This window comes from Lethenteron reissneri, chromosome 69 (assembly GCF_015708825.2).
Source record: "Lethenteron reissneri isolate LAM-NWPU_2019-01 chromosome 69, ASM1570882v1, whole genome shotgun sequence".
NCBI lineage: Eukaryota > Metazoa > Chordata > Hyperoartia > Petromyzontiformes > Petromyzontidae > Lethenteron > Lethenteron reissneri.
The window spans coordinates 8527662-8548973 of NC_083847.1; the positions used below are offsets into that span (position 1 = coordinate 8527662).

At 46.8% G+C, this 21312-nt stretch overlaps 2 protein-coding genes across 2 annotated transcripts; one reads left to right on the top strand and one right to left on the bottom strand.

Annotated features, from left to right (window-relative positions):
* Positions 1–1744: 1744 nt before the first annotated feature.
* On the bottom strand, positions 1745–10156 carry LOC133360696 (zona pellucida sperm-binding protein 4-like; the record flags this gene model as incomplete). Its single annotated transcript, XM_061579486.1, is given in 13 exon segments — positions 1745–1795; positions 1797–2005; positions 2280–2373; positions 2511–2646; positions 3112–3301; positions 4225–4352; positions 4742–4839; positions 5171–5349; positions 5509–5643; positions 6263–6377; positions 7757–7878; positions 9126–9215; positions 10072–10156. Coding segments are annotated over 13 exon segments (1632 nt in total), but the record flags the coding sequence as incomplete, so codon positions are not given.
* Positions 10157–10931: 775 nt separating this feature from the next.
* On the top strand, positions 10932–16953 carry LOC133360540 (zona pellucida sperm-binding protein 3-like). The gene is made up of 10 exons (XM_061579327.1): positions 10932–10986; positions 11473–11684; positions 12112–12228; positions 12801–12900; positions 13601–13778; positions 14168–14303; positions 14401–14495; positions 15237–15331; positions 15725–15853; positions 16802–16953. The coding sequence occupies exons 1-10, from the start codon at positions 10932–10934 to the stop codon at positions 16930–16932; spliced, it is 1248 nt and encodes a 415-aa protein (XP_061435311.1). The 3' UTR covers positions 16933–16953.
* The last annotated feature ends 4359 nt before the right edge of the window (positions 16954–21312 follow it).

The following is a 21312-nucleotide window of genomic DNA, read 5'->3' on the forward strand; positions in this document are numbered from 1 at the left end:
GCTGCTCGACAAATTATCGGAGGACGTAACTATGACGCCTGAAACCAGAAGCGATGCAGAACAGTTATAGGCATGCGCATTAAATTTTAACTTCATAGTTTTATTACATTTCTAGAATGTCATTCTTGGAAAAATGTATCGTGTTCAGAAGCGCTTACAGGAATTTTTGGAAAACGGGGCATAGATACAACAGGATCCTACTATGAGCTTCAAGGAAGCAGCAACTGATCTTGAATCTTTGGAGCATGAATTTGTCAAGCTTCGTGATGTTTTGAGCCAAGTTGCTGTAGAAAATGCCAAAACAAGATGCACAGCCTGGGGGATAGATGTGGACAGAAGATGCCAGAAGAACTGGCAAGAGATGCAGGACTTTCAGCAGAAGAAATTGTGCGCGTTATGAAGAGCGTACTTTATCGACTTCAGATGTCACACGGTTTTTACGACTAAAAGACCTGAACACAAAATATGGATTTCTGCTGGACGTCAAAACTCTTCTATCCGACACAGATGTCAATGCAATTCGCCGAAATTGTAGATTTTGGAAATTTTTATGACACCGACAATGGCCCACGAACTTTTCAGAGATTGGAGATTGCAGAATGCTGCTCAGTAACCGGAAATAAGTTCTACCAGAAACTTTTGGATCTTTAGTTTTATAGTGACGACATTTCCGAATTTGCGAATTTCACTGCAAATTTTATTGACAATAGCAGTTTCAATTGCAAGCTGTGAGTGGTCGTTCAGCAAATTGAAACTTGTAGTATTTGCGTGCTTCAAATGGGACAAGATCGTCTCAGCGATCTTGCTCTTCTTAGCGTTGAAAGTGAAACATTGGAAAAAAAAGATTTTGATTACGTGATTGACCAGTTTGCGACAGTGAAAAGCAAGAAAAATTAATCTTTTGTAGACTGTCAACCAGTCTACAACAGTGACTGAGTGAGCCATGTAATATAATTTGCATAAATTTACTTCTTTAAATACAATGTTTCATTAAAATTTAAATTGTTATTCCTTATTCGATGTAATAGGAAAATGTGATTAAACTGGGGGGGGGGGGGGGGGGGGGGGGGGTCATGCCCAAGGAGTTAACGTTGACGAACCGAGGAGGCAGAGTTTCTCCAGCATTCACCCCCATGCATAGACGGATGCGTCACTGCTTCAGAACCCAGGGATCTGAAGCAACAAGCCACTTGTGCACAAGGCCACAAAGAATGTCTAGTCAAGCCTCCATTAGCGTTGTGGTTGTCTTTTCCAGGGGTAGAGCACTTTTGGCAATGCAGACAGATGCTTTGTAATGCTACAACCAAGGTCAACCCAACCTTTACTTAAAGCTAGTTAAATTTAGCAGTATTCCGTTTCTCCTCCCTTGCCCCACATTCTTGATGTTCCTTTGAAATAGTTTGTTAGTGTGACGGAAAGAAGTGTCTCTGGAACATAATGTCCACATTTGCGTGTTTGGGTAAAAGGATTCATTAGGTCAAAAATAAAAGAAACCTGGATTGATTCTTTAAGCATGGCAAGGTGCTCTTGGTTTAAGCCAAAGGCCCAAACCTTGGTACACGTTGCTGCTCGCGAGGGACTTGCCTTGGGGAAGAAACGTGGCCAAATGCAGCACTAACACTGCCTACATAATATGCACACATACAATCCTCGTGAAAGGTCAGAACAGCAGTAGCGAATTTAAGAATTTTATTTTTGACAATGGTCAGCAAGACATGCAAGTTCCAGCAATCACAAGTAGTCATCAATAGCTACTTCCGTCGAGCGCCACAGCACGGCTCCTGCGCCTCCTGACAGGCAATGGCAGCAGACAGGAGCGCAATGACGGCTGTGGCAATGACGAGGAGAATGGACAGAGTCCCAGCCGAGGCCCACGACGAAGAGGGAGTCTCCAGCAACAGCAGAGCAGCGTCGTTAACAGGAGCTTCTTCAAAGAGCACGGGGCCCTGCAGCGACACCACGTGCTTTCCTACCACGCTGGAAGCGTCAGAGATGCCGCTGCGCTCTGGAACAAGAACAGAAATCGGTTGATGACAACTGGCCCATACGAAAGGACATCATATGCTGCAGGTCAAGTTCCCCAGAAAATCAAACGAGTAGGTAATTATGGCATGCCACGGGTCGTGAAACCAGTCCGCAAAGGTCACAGCAAATGCACTCTAAATATAAACGATAACATAGTAACATTAAAACCCCTTCGTCCTCTTGACAAATCGTTACTTTGCGAGGCTTTGGGTAAGCAAGCACAATAGTCAATAGGTCGCGGTGGTGCTGCTCACTGTAGCGCCTCGTCTGTCCACACTGCCGATTGCACTCGGTGAGGAAGTTGGGGCTGGAGCTGTCGCACACCACGATAGAACAGTGCAGGTAAACCTGTGGCAGACAGAATGCATCGCTCCGGTAGGTAAAGGTTCCCATGTTTTTAGGTAGTCCTTTTGCCCTCCCAGTTGTACACGTCATCCCTCCATGGTAACCTGGTTTTTAATGGGTGGAAAGAATCGGGCACTCACGAGGTCACGGGTGGTGCTGCGGTCAGAGTTCATGAAGGCGAAGGCCTGGAGTGCCAGACGCTTGTAGTGAGAAGGCAGTGGCAGGTCAGCAACACCAGGGAAGAACACACTGCAACAAGGAGACTGCACGGGGCAGCTGCACAGGAAAAAGTGCCGTTTACCCTCAATTCAAAGCAGATTGAATGCACGCATCTTTATTTAAATCTGCACGCAAGGATGAAGGTCAGCTTTAGTCAAGACACGTTCACGACGAGCAAGGCAGCCCAAATGCCAATGTGTAGTGCATCTGTGCAATGCAACCATCACTGCATGTAGTCGGGCCTTGTACAAACCACTAGCTCTGGGAGGCAGAGGGTGGCTGTGTTAACATCCAGAACCCAAGGAGCAGTGGTCATCGACATTTGGGGATGGCACTGCAATCTTGCTTCGACGCCAGTACTTGATAGTCACCATTCCACGAGCCGTTGTCATTGCATGGGGACGTAATTAGCACAACTCTGCTTACGTGGGAGAAGAACAAGAGACAACCAATGCCTCAAACCAGGTTGCCTCTGCAGGCCCTGCTGTGGCAGTGAGAGAGCACTACCCCACCCAGCCTCACCCATCCACCACAAGCTTCCACTGCGTGGGGTCGGTGGCATCTGCCGTGGGCGTGGCCCAGCAGTCCTTCAGGAAGAGCACCAGCGTGGGGTCAGAGCGGTGCAGCAGTGACGCCTGCACGTAGAGCGGCGTTCCCAGAAGCGTTACCAGCGGGTACTGCCAGGGCTGGTACGGCGTGGTGTACGAGTTGTCTGGCAGCGTGCAGACATGGTTCACAAGGCATGTGGATTAGTGGTGTAAAGGACCTGTTTAGAGCACATTGGACAAGGCAAAGCCCTAAAACGTGCGCATTACTTTTGAATTTAACTAGTGCACATCTCAACATGTTCCTGGCATAAACATCGTGGTTTATATTTTATTTGTATTTTTAGAATAAAATTCTGTGACCCTCACCTACATACAACGGCATCTCTAAATGTCTAGATGCTGTAAGGGGCACGGTTTCACACGGAGGGGTGGGAATCGGTTGCTAACAGTTGGCCAAGCTCTAGTCCCATTTTGGTGCTAATTGGTAACCAATGAAGCTATTGACAACCATTCGTTCAAGCAATTGTGATCTGAAAAATGAGGCTAAGAAAGCCAGTCCAATTTTCCTGTAAACAATGCCCTCAAGGAGACCGTTTTGATTGATCGGGGCATTGTCATCCCGTTCAATATCGGCCCCACACCAACATGATTTCAAGCCAATAGCTGCTAGATTCAAAACCTCAGCAGAAATTAGCATTTGAAGTTACACGTCGTACCATGGAGAATGTGCAAGTCGTTCTAGTTCCCTTATGGCTAATTATGAATTCTGTTGGCAGGTTCACAACACTGGCAGCACAGCCTAGCACGTTATCCGTTTGTTGCAGGGGTTTGCAGTTCAAGTCTAGCAGCCATGCCGATTAATGCTGCAGATGTGTTCAAAAATCGCATGCAACCTGCAATCAGTGGAAATTAAACCAGGGTCGAGCTCCTAGCCGAGCAATGGCTAAAATAATGACTTCAGCTGGCTTCGAGTCAGAGCTAATATAGACCCAAGTCTTCCCTGGGTAGAGCGACATCACAACCCGTGTTCAAGGTGGCATTTGTCCACCTCAGAGCTGCACAGGGTGTCGGAGAGAGCAGCACTCACCAGTGAAGACCTGGAGCAGCAGGGAGAGGGGCCCCGTGGCCGTGGCTGGAGGTGGCGGTGGGAGAGTGCTCACCTGCACTCCAAGCTGCAGGTCTCCACTTCCAAGGAAGCGGCATTGAAGAACCATCCTGGTAAACAAACACCACCCATCAAAAGGTCATGCACAACGCCCTCACGGCAGCAAGAGATTGCAGGAGCCACACAGCAGACAGGGTGCTTTGCAGACGTACCAGTGAAGTGACCACTTTGGTTGAAACCGTGTTTAAATTAGCCATAAACCATATTCCTACTACTTCAAGATGTTAAAGATCCTGTGACGAGGAAAAGTCGCCCTTGTGTGTCGAATGTCCCAATTTAATAAGTAAACCGTTGAATATGGAAGCACAGATTGCTCACGGTTCTGCAGGGATATGCTGCAAATATTTAATGTCGCAGGGACAGTGGCCATTGATGGGGGTTGGTCTCCTCTGCAAGACTCATGCTTGACCTTCACGAGCACAGCACTTGCAGTGCTTACTTGTATGTGGACGACTTGGTAATGGCGACGCTTCCATCGACGCAGAGCTCCCGCTCGGAGACCAACATTAACTCGTACACGAGCTCCTGCCCACTCCACTGGACACACCAAACAGTAGTTCACACAAAACGATAATGCTATTGAGTGATCAAGCAGAAGAATGACAAGTGGTACTGGCCAGGAGTCCAAATTGCTCACAATTTGCTACAAATTATATATTAGAATCCCCCTAAATTCTGCTTTGGCACTCGATTCATTTGAAGCTCAATCATAAAGTGACCCTGTTGTTCATTAGCAACTCGTGCATGATTGTTCTCTGCACATCAAGGAGTTGTGCATCAGGAAGGGTCCTGATGCAGCACTTCAACAAGGTCAAACAACAACCATCAGGATGTGGGCAGGGCAAAGCAGAGTCCAGGAGCCCAGTACCTGCACAGTGGCACCACACGCTGCCATGGGTACGTCAAAGACTGCAAGGTCTGCAGACACCAGCACGGGGCTGCACTGCGCACCGCTACCGGCAGTCAGGTGCACGGTGCTCAGGTCCAGCGGCGGAGACGTTAGGTTCCGAGACACGGGCACCACAAAGCGCCCATCTGTGGTGCACACTGGGTGGCGCATGGCAGGAGGGTAATGGAGAGTTCGGTGACAGAACAAGTTCAGGGAACCAGCACAGCAGGATGCTACTGTGCCAACATAGAACCTCAAAGCAAGAGCCTAGTTTAGGTAGTGAATTATGGAACCTCTGTTTTGAGTCAGCTACGTACCAGCTTCACTGTAGAAGCAGCGGCGTAGAGTGGGGTCGTAGCAGCAGCCACTCTGTGCACAGATGTCCGCGCTCGGGACACTCTGCACAGAGTTGCATGGGAAGTTCCTGCTCTGACCAGAGCACGTGGCGATCTCTAACAGCAGCAGGAGCACAACAGGTCATCGTACAAAACCCCATACGTACTTAAAATAAAACGGCATCGTTTGAGCCACGTGTCATGTATGTTAAGGCGTGTTACTTGGCACATGACCAAATCACCCGGGCAATGCACGCAATCTCAGAAGCGGAGCAGGGTTGAGTGTACAGCAAAGATGGGCAAACACGTTGCTCACTGGCTGTTAAAGGCTCTGGCAGTGCAGAACAATTTGTTGCATTGAAGGTTAGTGCCACTCAACCTCGGCCAACAAGGAGCAGCGTGGTGAAGCATGGTCAAATGAATCCTAAAGACCCAGGGCAGCACCAACCAGCAGTGTTTTAGGAAAATGCGTTAATATGGTGCAACTATTGCAATCAGCCATTGGGGGAAAGTGCATCGGAAAAGGATTCAAGCTGCAAGTTTGTCCAATAAAAGCCAAGGGCATGAAACGCATTTGCAGGAAATGCAAGCGCATTATTGCAAAAGCACCAGGAGAGATGATCTAGGTCGAAACAAAAAAGGCAGCTGTTGACCCAGCAGACCCATTCTAGAGCACCAAGTCAGAGGTAGTGCAGTCTGTGGGTCCGATTAGCAGAGTCAAGTCAAAGGTACTCACCGCCAGCTCTCGCCGATCTTAGGTTTTCAGGGCAGTCGATGGTGAAAGCCCAGACGAGTCCATTCAGCCCCTGCCGCATCTCCTGCAGCTCCACCTGGATCTTCCTCCTGCCATCCTGATGAAATCAGCAAGCAGCCCTCAACATCGGACTCGGGGCCAGTGATCCATGAAGGCTTAAACAAATCAGTAGATTTAGTGCATTCGACATTGTTGGGCGAGGCCAGGCTAATGACAAGTAAAACTGTCAAATGGGAAACCCGCCACCACCTAGCACCCAAATTAAGGCAGGTAGACCACACGTGGGGGGGGGGGGGGGGGGGGGGTGCATTCCTGGGTCCAAAATCACCTTCCCAGGTTAACCCTTGTTATTGTACAAACGGATGCTGCGCTGCTCCGTTTGTAATACAGTTTCCATATTCAGCTTGCCACAAAACCGCCATTACTCTTCCCACAAACATAGCACTCACAAATTACCACCCTTCACAAGACTTATGTCTTCTGCAAGCAACCTCAAGTAGTGCACATATTTCTGGCACAAAGCTCGTATGTTGGTTAGGTCTGCCACTTACATTTTGCTGTTGTAGATCATACATGTCCAAGTAAGCCCCGTGTGCAATATTCTCTTACATCTACGTTGGTCTGTAGCAATATAGTGCCGTTGATTCTATACCAAGCATCAAACTGCTCCGAGTCCCTTCTTTGCATTGAATAGTATCGCGAATGCTGCATCCATTAGCAGGCGTGAAATACACAAACTGAAAGCTTGTTTTGTCGTGTAATTTTGGTGATGTAAGAGTTAAAACTCACACAATGCCTTTATCAAGGTGGCCACTTGGTGACATGGACGTCTAGATGGCAAATCCTTTACCGTTAAGCACAGGAGGAGAACAATTATGCTGGAGATAAGACTGACGAAGCGGAGACTAAAGACAAAAAAGCAATGCAATGAGGCAAAGCCATGGGCAAGAAAGGATACTTAGTATTGGCTTAAAGAGTAATGTAGCGACATGGCAAACTACAATGAATAAGATCACAAATGGAAAGTGCAAACCAAGGTAAATCTGAAAAGACAAAGATGGCAAGACCTTGATAAGATATATGGAATGAGCATTGCATCGATTGTCCAGGGATACCAGTCAAGAGAAGGAGCTGCTGTATAAACTAGAAACAAAGTCGCTACTACCTAGAGATGATCGAAATAACATATTGTAGGAATAAATTGAAAAATCAATGCAAACCATCTGAAAACAAATTCCAGAGTGGACGGCATGAGCTAAAAAAAAAACTTTGAACTTTAAAAATAAAGGCACGAGCTAAGCAAACGTAGAGGGGAAAATACCAGAAAAGACAATCAAATTCGATTCTGGCCAGACAACATCGGTGGGCACGTGATGGCCGATCGGTTATGGATTGCGAAACATCAATTTTACTACTACCACAGCAGTCCCAGCGGGAACTAGCATCGACGCAAGTCAACGGTCTCCTCGTGTTCACCTCCACGCGCACGTGGCAGGCATCACCAGCAGCGGTGAAGTGGAGCGCAGCACCGTCCCTCGCGATGGAGAAGCCGCACTCCCCCTGCACAGACTCCACATCCACGGCCTCATTCCGCACCGCTGGAGACATCAAGAACAAAGTTAGAAAAACATGCATCTGGATTGCGCACCACAAGTTCATGTGTGCAGCGTGACTGCAAAGAGAACAACAAAGTATGGTGTCAGTGTGAACGCGAATAGGAAATCTCCACAGTACCCGGAACGTTTCTAGGACACAGGATCCTCAATACACCGTTGGAGTTACGGTACTCCCAAACCGGCACAACGACCTCGTCTAATAGTTGCTAGTAAATAAGGCTGCGTGTCAGATTCAGCGACAAGATTTCCCAAGTCGTCAACGGAGGACTCCTGTGGGAAATGCAGACGATGCGAGTAGAGAACCAGAGTCTGACAGGAGTCACCAGGTTCAGTTTATAACAGAAGGTACCACCTTGCATGAAATGGTCCAATGAAAGGGAGAGCCCATTGTGCAGGCAAGCAAGGGGGAGGTGTATCGATTTATAAGGGATTCACAGTCTAAAAGCATATTAGTTGCTGCGGCGCCATATTATTAACATTCCTTCCTTTATTAATTCTAATCTTACTCCCTCCCTTTGATCCTGCTAATCCTGCATAATGCATGGGCATACTGACTTTAAACCCCTCGCCAATCCTCCTACGCATCACAAGTAGTACCAATCGCATGTATGCATTTCCCATAAATATGCCAAATTCCTCTTGATATGGAAATTATTTTGTCAAGGCGCTCTTCGCCCCTCCATCCCAGCATAAATAGTCGCTCCAAGCCTGGGGCGTGCTATTCACTCCGTCTACTTGACAGACCTGTTCTCCACATGAAAACGGCTGCTTGCGTTGTGGCCGAACCAGTGAGAATTATTTTATTATGTTTTATTTTTATTATTTTTCTTCTACGTGACTTTACCGAAAGAACCAAGACGAAGGGATTCACTCGTCTAGTAAACATGCAATTATCTTATGGAAGAATACGTTCCGATTCTCGTCATAGTCTGATGTATTAGACTAGTTGAAATGAACCCCGACGCCAATACATTAGCATGCTTTGAATCCCAGATTAAATGTTCCATCGTTCATGCGAATTACATTCCACAACACAGCATTAATCAAAAAACCTAAAATCGACACCAAATAAGAGAAATTGAAGCAGTTGGGACCAAACAACTGGCCAGAGAATCTCAGCCCCGAATCAATTTGATAGTATCCTTGAGAAGCATCATAGAGTCAATCATACAATGGATCAAGATGGTCAATTACGTCATCACGATTTAAGTGAAAGCTCGTGGACTCACTCCGTACAAAGACACGGTAGTCACTGCGAGAAGAGCTGCTCCATCCCACAGAAAAACCCAGGGTGGAGGAGATGCATTGCTTCAGCAGACCTGGGGGAGGCAGTTCAGAAGTTGAAACGTCAACATCAACTACACCTTACGGAGCAATTAAAAAACAGCCCGCGACGGTTGCTGGGTGGGCGCACATCAGTCCCTTCACTTTTCTGTGCACACAAGTGTGCAAGGTGTTGTGTGTTGCTCTTATTTGGCGCAAAGTCAAAAGGCACGTGTACGACTCGATAGTATGAATCTCACACCAGGGATCGTCAACCTGCAGCTTCGAAGCCGCTGGTTGAAACGTGATATTTTGGTAGTAGACCCCTGCATTACTCTTGAAATTGTAGTGGAAAGCTGCCAAGGAAGAGCCTGCTATGCAAATTATCAACGCGAGTGCACAGTTCGTTGTTACTACAATGGAAAGGAACAAGGCCATGATGATTTTGCCACGTGAGTGTTACGTATGGTCGTGCGCAGTCAAATGTTATACAATTCACTATTTTAAGTAAAGTTGCAAGGGCCGTGCCAATCAGTCACCAGCCATATTTTTCGAAAGCGTTATTATCGTAAAAAGGAACGTGCAAGGGAGAGTTAAGGTCCCCGAACGCCCCCTTTTCCATGCGCTGGAGGATTATTAATTATCCACGTGCCGGCCTATGCCCAGCCGCCGCCATCACGTCGCGTCACGCGACCGCTCCGGCGGCAGGCGCACAACAAATTCACCCCCCCTCCACCTCGTCCAGGCAGCGCTGTTGTTGGCAACTCGTGTCGCCGGTAACGCTTTTCCAGTTCACAGAGAGACGCCGCCATTATAGTCTTGTGCATGGCGGTGTCCATGCACACGATAGCAGTAGTGAGAGAATGCGCGATGTGGTTGTCATGTGGCGACAGCAGCAGCAGCGCCCCCTACCACTCGGCTCCCCCAGCGTCCGCGGTCCCAGCGACTGTCGAAGCCTCGCGTGGACGGAGCCCAGGCAGAGGAAGCTGCGGGGAGCACGAGACACGTGACCGCCAAGACGAGAGAAGGCAGGAGGAGAAGAGGCAAACACCGCCCCGCCCACCCCACAAAAATGAAGTGGCCAGTAGCGATTTTAGGGAGCACATATTCAAGGCCAGCACGGTGCACGAAGGCGTTGGTGTGAACAGCGCCACGCAAAGCCACCTTTGGAACCCCTTCAACCCACAATGGGGCAAGCGAGACATTTCGGGACCGCACCTCCACATTTTTATCTCAATGCATTTCTCCATGCAGGTCAGTTACCCAAAGCGATATGGAAACGCCCTCTCTTACAAACGTACACAAGACTTCATTATCCAGAGCTGTTGAGGCACATCCCTGAACACCACTCAGCACGCCCCTCCGCCTCCTCACCTGGTCAGGAGCAGAAGAACTCGCAGAGCCGCCATCGTAAAACAAATCATCGGCTGCGTCGCTTCCCGTAGGCCATGGACCCCTTTTATATGGAGAGCCCTCAGCGATCCCGATCCAGATTGGATCAGATTCACCCACGCATTGTCTAATCAGCGAGATTTTATCAGAGCAGATCCACTCACTCATTGTCTCATCAGTAGAGGTTTGCTCGATCTCGGCGCACGTGCATGGATAGGAGCTGCACCGCAATCACGCGGCACGTCCGCAGGAGGAGTTAATTGGCTCATTACTGAAACTGAATGAGGCCGCGCGCAGATAAAAGCCCCGAGTCGGGACAGTAGCTGCGTTGGCTCTGCTGGTGCCGTGCTAAGTCTCGGTTTTTTTTTGTTGTCCTTGCGATGGAGATCACGAAGGCTTTGTTTTCGGTATTGGGGTTGTTATGTCTTGCCTCTGGTGAGTGGCGTTTGGTCGCAATATTATTTTACAAACGTGTATATTTGTCATGTAATGTAACTGCCGTGTTTACTAATGTGAACACCATAATATACACGTACTAACGATGGGTTTGGTAGTGTGGCGTGGTGGTTAATTCACTGTTCTATATACCTGAACACGAATTTGCGTCCTGGTAATTTTAACATTTGCGACAAGTGTCTAGACTTGGGACTTTGCCCTAATTCAGCCCGTACTGATCTGTATGGTCAAACTGACGACCGCAATGTGCGAGACTTTATCCAGTAGTGGATTGCCAAAACGTATTCTTAACCTGTCGTGACGCGTGTATACATTTATTGAGGTGCTACTGGGGAATTCGAACTCTTGTATTAGCAGCTCCGTGTGGATGATTGACTCGAGCCTCTGAGACTTTCTACGGCTTCACTGACCACCTGTGTCACTGTTTGGGTAACTCTCGCGTTTCGTCCCATGCGGCACCGCCAGATGCAGTGGCCACCTCCGCCACGGTGAGTGTGGTGTGTGACGAGGCGACGCTCACGCTGACCGTGAGCAGGGACCTGTTCGGCACGGGTCACCTGGCCCAGGCGAGTGACCTGTCCCTGGGAGTGCCAGCCTGCCCCGTCACTGGGAGCGACGCCCTTGCTGGGACGGTGACGTTCCTCTACGCACTGGAAAGCTGTGGCAGCAGCCTCCAGGTAACTGGCTGCTGTAACATAATCTGCGCAATCCAACTGCTTTATGTTTTTGCCGAGTGTAGGTGCAGAAGAATTACAATTCCGCATTCGAGTCAAGCCTGACTTCTTCAATAACAGCGGGGTGTATCTCTTTGAAATCCCCTTGGTATTTGTAGATCGATCATTGCATTATTGTGTAAAGGTCCGTTCCGGTTGACCAGTCGTACATTAGAGTGCTTTTATTCTTCCATAATACATTGGGAATCTGCATTTGCCATTGTTTGTGTGGGTGTTTTTTATGGGTGACATGAGCGAGGTAAATTATTTAAACCAAGGAACAGCTGCATTGGGTCTTTCACCAAGGCGTTTGAGCTTTTTTATTTATTATATTTATGCCGCTAGTATTGCAATAAGTAATATAAACCCCACGTCTTCTTCCCTTTATTAGATGAGTGCAGAGCTGCTGTCTTACGAGAACTACCTCTACTACCGCCCCACGTCCAACACGGGCATTATCCGCACAAACTACGTCGCCGTGCCGGTCGTTTGCCGCTATCCCAGGCGAGTTCACCAGCAGTCTCTTGTTGACATTTCCTTAATTTTGAAGTCCAGCTAAACTGTTTACAATTCTACCCCTGTCTTTAAAAATTACGTGCCGTTGCGTGTGATTTAGCTTTGCGAGGCCTGAATTGTAATAAAGCCAATGTCAGCGAGTTAATCCACCGATGGAAAGTCTCCCTGTGCTTGTCTGTCGTGGGGGTTTTTAGTGGCAACTTTACTGATGGGTTCACATCAAACGCCTGTCGTGGCCTGCCTCAAACATCCAGCCTTGCAAGTGTCCACGCCTGAAGTGGTGCATGCATTGCATACTGCGTGAACCACGGTCCCCTTGATTATACTCCATTCCCCCAAGTCGTCTACTTACTCTTATTTGGTCCTCGTCGGATAAAAGTCTTGCAAGTTGCGATGTTAAATATACTCTGAAAATATGGTTCTGTATCTCTTCGCTTGTCTATTCGTTGTAAGATGTTAACGACATTGCAATAATAATCTGGTCACAAATTGGTGCAGTTGAGCATCACCCACCTCTGCTCTTTGTAGAGAATGTGTGCCTGATCTCTTCCTGACTGCAGGAAGGGGAACGTGTCCAGCAATGCCATCAAACCCACATGGATCCCCTTCAGCAGCGCCAAGGTTATGCAACAGCAGCTGAGCTTCACGCTGAGGCTCATGACCGGTCAGTGGTGATGTGAGGACGTTGATTGCCTATTATGCACATGGCTACTACCAGGATGGCAATTTAGACTTTAAACCCTTCAAGATGTGTGCTTGGTATTGAAGAATAGGCCAGATATATGCCCGAGGTCCCTAAACTTTATCTGAGGTTCACGAATAGGTTAACCCCTTTTTTTCTGGCACCAAAACTGTGCTGTTTAGATGTTAAAACGGCAAACTGCAACTTTTTTTAAGAGGAATCGTGTCTACATTAACCACTAATTGTGGTCAGAATGCAAACAAAACAACTGATATATGCGTTGTCTTTGAAACTGATTGGTCCACACCAGACGGCTTTCTGTCGCGACAAAAGACTCTACCAGAAAGAAAGCTGTCTCTGGTATCCACCAAATGAGTTTCAACGATGATGCATATATTATCAGTTTTTTATTTGCATTCTGACCACAAATTTTGTGGTAAATGCAGACATCATTCGTTTGTAAAACGTTTCAGTTTGCTGTTTTAACATCTTAACACCTGTTGCCAGAAAAAAGGGAAACCTATTCTCATTTTGGTACTGGCAAAGGAGGTCCCATGATTTATCTTGGTTTCTTCCACAAGCAGTGGCGTGAGCAAGCGCTTTCCTGGCTGCGCTTTTAGTCTGCATTCGGCCTTGGCAATTGTGTTTTGAAGTTGTCTAATTGTGTTTTTCTTTTATGAAGACGACTGGAGTGTGGCGCGACCTTCCACCGTATACCAGCTGGGCCAGACTCTGCATGTCGAGGCGAGCGTGCAGACACTGAACCACGTTCCACTCCGGATCTTCGTGGTCAGCTGCTTTGCAACCCCGGTTCCGGACAGGAACTCTCCCCTCAGCTACCAGATAATTTCTAACTCTGGGTGAGATTTCTCTCTTAATGCCACCTAATGAATGTTTATGCTCCTTGTCTTAAAGGTGGCATTCCACTGCTTGAGTATATAACAGAGCCTGACCTTGGAATGCCGCTGAATCTTGCTCGATGGTTAAGCCTGACCAGGTGTATGGTTAATGATTTTTATCACTTGGTGTCTGTCGGTACATTACTGAGAGATGTGGTCAATGTGCGTCATTGGTGACTGATTTGGTTTGCGAGTGGGAGGGGAGCACCTTGCCCCTTAAGAGGTGGGCTTGGCGCACCCTCTGTGCTGTATTATACAGTGGAAGAGGAGTGCTACATCTCCTAGCGCTGGCTTTTTGCTGGCCTGCCCTATGTAAAGTCACGTGTCGTACATCTACGGTGTCTGTGCAGGTGTCTGGTGGATGGCAAAGTCTCGTATGATTCTCACCTTACTTCTGGCTTCCTGCTCCGGCAAAGTGACAACGTCCTTCGCTTCTTCATGGATTCCTTCCGCTTCCTTGCGACGTTGACCAACAATGGCGATCAGGTGATCTACTGTCATGCAGGCTTCTACAGAAACCACCTTTTAGCCACGTGGTAGGCGGTGTGGTTGAGTAATAACTATCTTCCTCTTCTCGGTCCAGGTTTTCGTCTTCTGCCAGCTGAAGGTTGCAGATGTTGCTACATCTCCTACGACTGTCAATAAAGCTTGCACCTACAGCCCCTCGGCTGCATACAGGTTGGTCTACTTCCTTGCATTGCCCAGCAATTTGTTTTTCGGTGTCTTCCATCCAATAGCTCAATCCATGCCTTGCATGTGGGCTACATTATTGCATGCCTGTGTGCTTAACTAATATCCCTGAGACCTGACTTTGGTTTCTCGCTGCAACTGGTATTACGACATTTCCTGTGCAGTCCCACAGGTCTTCTCTTGTTTAGATGTATTCAGGTGATTATTGGCCATAGCCTGCACTTGTCTTGAGTTTAGCAACAAGTGTAGCAACCTGCAAACGACGTCTGTCATTCGTTTGAGCTCCTTTTGAAAAATCTCAGCCTCGTAGCCAGAGTTCAAATCTCACTCGTGGCTAATATTGGGAGCATCAACCGAGCCTCGCCTTCGTAGATTAATTTTTTTCAAGCTGATCACCAGGGCTGGTATGTAACAACATTGGAAGTCGTCCTGGTCAGACTTTCCCTTAATACTACAAATACTTTCAGTACTTTCCTATAAGGCTCTGACTCTACAGGTCCGGTGCCGTCATACAGTTAAACACAACTCCGCCCAGAATTGTATTCCTGGCCACTGCTCCCATCGAGTGGTATTGTCGCTATCGGTCTGGTTGACCGTGGTGCTAGCCAAATGGTACACCACTGTACGTTGCTTGCCCTGAACGGGTGCTCAATCGGCACTTCTCAAATGTGAACGGATACGAGTGAGCATTGCCTGTGTAACTACAGACGACGTTTGTGTGCAATGCAGGTGGGTCTCTGCTGATGGCTCGGACTCGGTGTGCAGCTGCTGCGAGTCCACGTGCCCCAGTGGAAGAAGGCGCAGGGGTGTGGCAGCAGTGACTGGTGAGTACAACCGTCGTATTCAGCCATTTAGTCTTGTACAGAAAACCCTTGCATATCAAGGGAGTTACGTTCTTGGAAAGTGTCAAGCCAAACTGCGACATTCACTATGGTAAGCCTTGCCTAAATAATGGTGTTAGGTATGTGGCAATCAGGAATGGAGGCATCGCGATTGAAATAAGTAATGTGCCAAGGAAACTAAATAGAAATAATTTCGATTTAAAGCTTTTGTGACTGTAGGGATTCATATTCTTGTTGTTTTTGGTAAAGTCGTGTAGAAGAAGGAAAAAAACCCACATTCTCATGACGTTTGGATTGCAACACAAGCAATCATCAGGTGTGTATGGGCTTAAGCCTGAGCATTCGCCGAATTACAAATGTGGTCCTCTCACTCAGGATCGTCGTATGCAGTGGAAGATGTGATGCTGGGCCCCATCGTGATTGCCAAGCCCTTCTCAGATGGTGCCGAGCCAAGCAGCCCTGCAAAACAGCAGCAGCCACGGGTTTCTACATCTGCAACCAAAGGTAAAACTACCAGATTATTTCATGGCACTTTTTTCCAGTCTCGGGGTTTAAAGCTACTTCTCATACTTTGATACTGGCAAAAAGGTTCCATGAATGTATCTGCTCGCCCAGGGATATAAATGCTCTGATGCATGGATTGTCGTTGTACTGTTTGCCTTTTGGCGTTTTCTGGTTTGACTCAGACTAGGCCATAAAGAAGGTTGTCTCTGGTGTAGACCAATCCGTTTCAAAGATGATACCTATATAAAAGGAGCATGTTCACCGAAAGTACGTGTGGTTAATGCAGACTTAATTCCTTGTAAAAAGATTATTTGGGATGAATATATTAACACCTGTTTTGTTGCCAGAAAGGGTAAAACCTCTTTTTCATACCAGAAGATTTTATTAAGGCTAAACCAGGACCGCCATGAGGCAATGACGCTTTAAGGTTGACCTCTCATGGATTGGCAGTCTGTAATACTTAATCTGTATATGGAACTTTTTGCAATTTGGTGAGGAAGCAATTTGTTTTTCCGAAGTCATTTTGAAGGGCCAATAGCATCCAACTACAACCTCCTTCCCCAATAACAAGTTGAAAAGGTACATAACACGGATATTACATCAGTGCCCTAAAAGGTATGCCCAACAGACATTGCCATGATCATCTTTAAACGTCCTATGGTCGTCCGATGTAAATGTGTTTTTAAGATGACGAGCTGTTTGACAGACCTAATATGATATTTGTGATTGTTTTTAATAGCATAAGATGTGGTGACATGCTGAACTAAACCCATCCACCAGTGTGAAATGGCTAACCTTGGCGAGTGACTATTTGACCGGCACGCCTTTCACACCTTGACCAAATACTTGGTTAGGTCAAATGCCCCCACTACCTCCGGCACGTGGAAACCCTAGCTTTATGGCTCCGCGGTTACCCACCAGCCCTTTCTCTCAATTGTTGTTTTACAGGTGCTGCGCCCGTCCTTGGTCTGGGAGTGGCTGCGCTGGTGATGGCTGTCGCAGCAAGCGCCACGGTGGCTGTGTTTGTTTCGAAGAGGCGTCACACGACTCCTTCAAAGGGATTGGAAACGAGATTCTGATCTTCAGTTGCTTTGCTTTACCTATGATAATAAAACTCTGGTGCATTACTTTTTTGGTCTTGTGGGGTCTTTGCTTGGCGTTGCGAGCACTTTGTGTAACTCCACCATAGCACAGTTCATGAGAGTGAGTATGGAAACGATTAGATGGCCTCCAATTCATGCGTTGCAGGACTAGTGGGATGTACCTAAATATAGGCAAATGTATTTTTAAACATTCCCACTTGTCCTAACTGGCAGTCATTCTTTGTCATGTACAATGGAGCAGTTGAACAATTTCACGTACGAAATGCATTCCTATGCCACTTTAATCTGCCATAAATATGGCCCCAGAAGTTTGCAACGGTGGCAGTAATTGGGCATTGGTTCATTAAAAAAACAGGCAAATGTGTACGGAGCAACAGCCGTGAAAAAAAGTCGCATTTAATATTGTACTTAAGTTTATAATTAGGGTTTTACATTTGGAAATTTGTTTCCAGAGTGCCGACAGCCTTGTATCCAAATATTCATCCTAGTGACATGTGAGCTCTGACGCTCTGTCCATTGGATGCATGTCAAAGTTACAACAACCAACAATATAAACAATGGGAGTGCATAGTATCTTCAAGGTACATAAATTACACTACACTATACAAAGTATGTACGTTCAAATGACATAAATGCACCAATTCCCATGCTTGGGCAAGTTGGTCCCAGACCAGAGTCGGTCCCTTGCTAAAATATAATACGTTACATAGTTAAGGATGAAAGTTACAATTCTCATTGTTGCAAGTGGATCTAGCACTAATTTCGGAACTCTTTTTTTTATGTCTAATTTACAACTTCAAGGTTCCAACACGGTGCTGCAAAGGCTTTGTTACATGCTCTTTAGATGGTTCGATGCAGTGATTGTTAACCTGAGGTGCACTCGCCCTCTGGGTTTGCAAGATGCCCCTTTCTGGGTGTGAGACATGCAAGTTTGTTAGGAAGTACATTTTCAAGCGAATTATTCACAGGCGCGTAATTACAACTACTTTGCTTAATTATTAACATTATTCATGTATTGATGATTGAGAACCACGGGTGCAAGGCTGCCGTAAAGGTTAAGAACCACTGGTTCTGTGAATGTTATTAGGTTTCTTGATAATGGGGTTGATTAATTCGTAATGTGCAGATTTATCAATGAGTATATTGTGGCTGAATAAGACCAAATATTAATCTTGCATCAAGTGATTGTCGAAAAAATATTGCCCGGCTGTTTTTGTTTTTAACCAAACGAGGGCCTCATGCAGCACAGCTCTGATTACCGAGTGTCATGTCCCGAGAAAAGTCCCACCGCAACTGGACCATGTACAAGGGGGCTGCTGCCTGAACCACGTGAGGTACCTCGGGGGGGCAGCGGGGGAAGATGGACATTTTAAATGGAGGTGATGACGGGGGAGGGGAAATATCGCAGACCGAGGGGGGGGGGAGGAAGGGTGGACAAAGAAGGCCCCTAAAATAAAAAAATGTGGCTAATGGGCTTATTAGACTGTCGTGGGTTAAATTCAGGCGCACACTGGACTTTGGAAGCAACACTTGTATAAACACAACGGGTAACTCTTAACATTAACAGGTTAACGACATAGGGTGGTAACCACCGTTCCTACCCTTGGCTAACACATGGATACTACATTTCTGGACCGGAGACACAAGGATCGTAGATGGTGGCTTCATCCCAGACTTTACACAGAAGAACAATTCTAGATTTGAAGCTTTCGTGACTGCAAGGATTCATACTCTTAGTTTTTTCGGTAAAGTCACGTAGGTATTTGATTGTTTATTTTTATTAATTTTAATTTCATTTTTTACCTACGTGACTTTACCGAAAAAACTAAGTATAGAAGAACAACCCAGCTCTGTCCACACCCTGCTTTTAACCCCTCCGGCGTGGCTGATTCCGCCCCAGGCCCCCCCCTCCCGATCCTTTGGGAAGGCCGAGCCCCCAACCACGTGACTCCCCTGGGGCCCCTGTCCCCCCTTTATCCGGTCACGTGCCCTGTTGGGTTCACGCAGAGTGTCACGGCCTGACACAACCTCCGCGACACCTGCCTACAGCCCCCATACCGAGCCAATACAATCGTGTCGTTCTTCTACATTACACTCCTTCCACCATTCCGCGTTGTGCTCCTGCTTTACCACTGAGGGGCTAGACCCCTCCTTTTCAGTCCTTGTCTCTTGGCTCCCCCAATCCGGCCAGCTCGTATCAGGCTCTGTATAAGAGGGGATTGCCTGGCCTCAAACCTCTCCTTTTCTTTACGTTTAGAACTCAAATGTTCAATGACTGCACGTGCAAGGTGTGTTCTTTTCCACTTTTCATAATGTCTCACTAGCACATCCACCGTTGTGGTGGTTCTCTTACATTGATATGCTAATCTCTCACAATACAATGGACACCTCCACAGCCTCAGGGCGCCCTCCGATCTTACATTTACATGCAAAAACCATCTCTAGCCCCACCCACTTACCCTGGGGGCTACACACATTACAATGACCACCTCCACAGCTTTGGTGGCGCCCTACAGGCTAATCTCTCATAATACAAAGGCCACTGCTCCAGCCATTGATATGCTAATTTATAACAATACAAAGGCCACTGCCCCAGCCTCTGTGGTTGGACCATCTCTATCTCCACCCACCTACCTCGATGCACCCATCTCAGGCCGATATAAGACCTTGTCTCAACAGCTTTCTCTCTTTCTCTCACCTGATTGGGACGCTGTTTTATTTTTATTATTGTATTATTTCCCTTCTATGTGACTTTACCGAAAGAACCAAGAAAATGAAGCCCTGCAGTCACGAAAGCTTTAAATCGAAATTTGAAGATGATTGCTTGTGTTGTGATTGAAACATCGTGATATTTTTATTATTTTTCTATCTACGTGGCTTTACCGAAAGTCCCATAGAATAAATATATGCATTGTCTTTGAAACTGATTGGTCCACACCAGAGACAGCTTTCTGTTGGCACTGGCAAAAAAGGTCCCATGATTTAGATGATCAACCCAAGCTCTCAATTCTCTGATAGTGCATTGTCTTTGTGCTGTACGCCTTTTGGCGTCCTCTGGTCAAACACCGTTTAAGACGAGACTCAAAAGAAAGCTGTCTGGTGTGGACCAATCAGTTTCAAAGACAATGCCTATATTATCAGTGTTTTTTGCAGACATGATTCCTTGTAAAAGGTTTAAGTTTGGTGTTTTAACAACGTGTAATAAAGGTCGTGGAAGCGACTTCTGGAATCAGGGTCTTTATTTGTCTTTCGTTCACAACACTCATATAAATTCCACTCCTGTCTTACTCCTTCACGCTGCTAACAGACAGCGTGAGAGGGAGAGAGAGACTCGTGCTGCCACGTGGCAGGCCTGGACTCCCGCTCCAGCGTGGCCTCACCCTTCGTTCGTTCCAGATCTGACCACGTGTTGTCCGTCTCCACCCCTTTAAATACCCGGGTCACGTGGTACCTTTCCACCAGTCCTGGTTAACATCCATGGAATCTTCCAGACTCCATCGTACGATCCCAGGACCACACCCCTGACTCGTCCCCCCATTGGCTGTGGCTAAAGCCAGCCGATCCAATCATCTACTTGCAGATCTCACCTTCCCATTACGTCAGGGCCACGCCCCTTGACTTCTCCCCATTGGCTATGGGCCAGGACCGGTAGAGCCAATCATCGTAACGAGGTGTGATCAATCAACCACCCGGATATACCCTCACATTACAAACGAAACACCTGTTTTGTTGCCAAATAAAAGGGGAAAACTCATTCTCATATTTTAGTACTGGCAAAGGAGGTCCCATGATGCGAGTCTACATTTGGGGGCTGATTCGTGAAAGTGATTTACAGTATAATAATAAATCTCGAAAAACTTCTCGCATCTAAATCTTTCATAGTATTTTTTGTATTACTTTACTATAAATACATGCAATTTTGTATTCATATTTTTTATGACTTTATGTGAACGAAAAAACACATTTGCCAGTTTCTCATGGAAAATAGGTAAATAGCCCAGAAATGTGTGTAACACGCGTGATGTCACACCACATGCCGCTCCCCCTCCTAGTCATTAATAATAAAATAATCATGAGCGAGTGGATTTTTACATTCATGCGGAAAAAGGTTGAGCGGAAAGATATTTTTACCCGCAAAGTCGCTTCAAATATGACGTTTCTTTACAGAAAGTGACGGTAAAAAATACATAAACGCAGCACAGTGCTACATCCGTACGTGACGTCACTGCAAAAGAGGCCCCCCCCCTCTCATTAATAATCATGAGGGGGTGGATTTTTACACTCCCGCAGGTCGAGCAGAGATACATTTTTTTACGCAATTTTGCTTTAAATTTGACGTTTCTATATTGAAAGTTA

Excerpts from the sequence above, each read along its gene's own strand:
- LOC133360540 (XM_061579327.1), top strand. The coding sequence starts at position 10,932 with ATGGAGATCACGAAGGCTTTGTTTTCGGTATTGGGGTTGTTATGTCTT. Across the intron at positions 12,229-12,800 it reads TTTGCCGCTATCCCAGGCGA|GGGAACGTGTCCAGCAATGC; the intron begins GTTCACCAGCAG and ends GACTGCAGGAAG. Across the intron at positions 13,779-14,167 it reads CAGATAATTTCTAACTCTGG|GTGTCTGGTGGATGGCAAAG; the intron begins GTGAGATTTCTC and ends GTGTCTGTGCAG.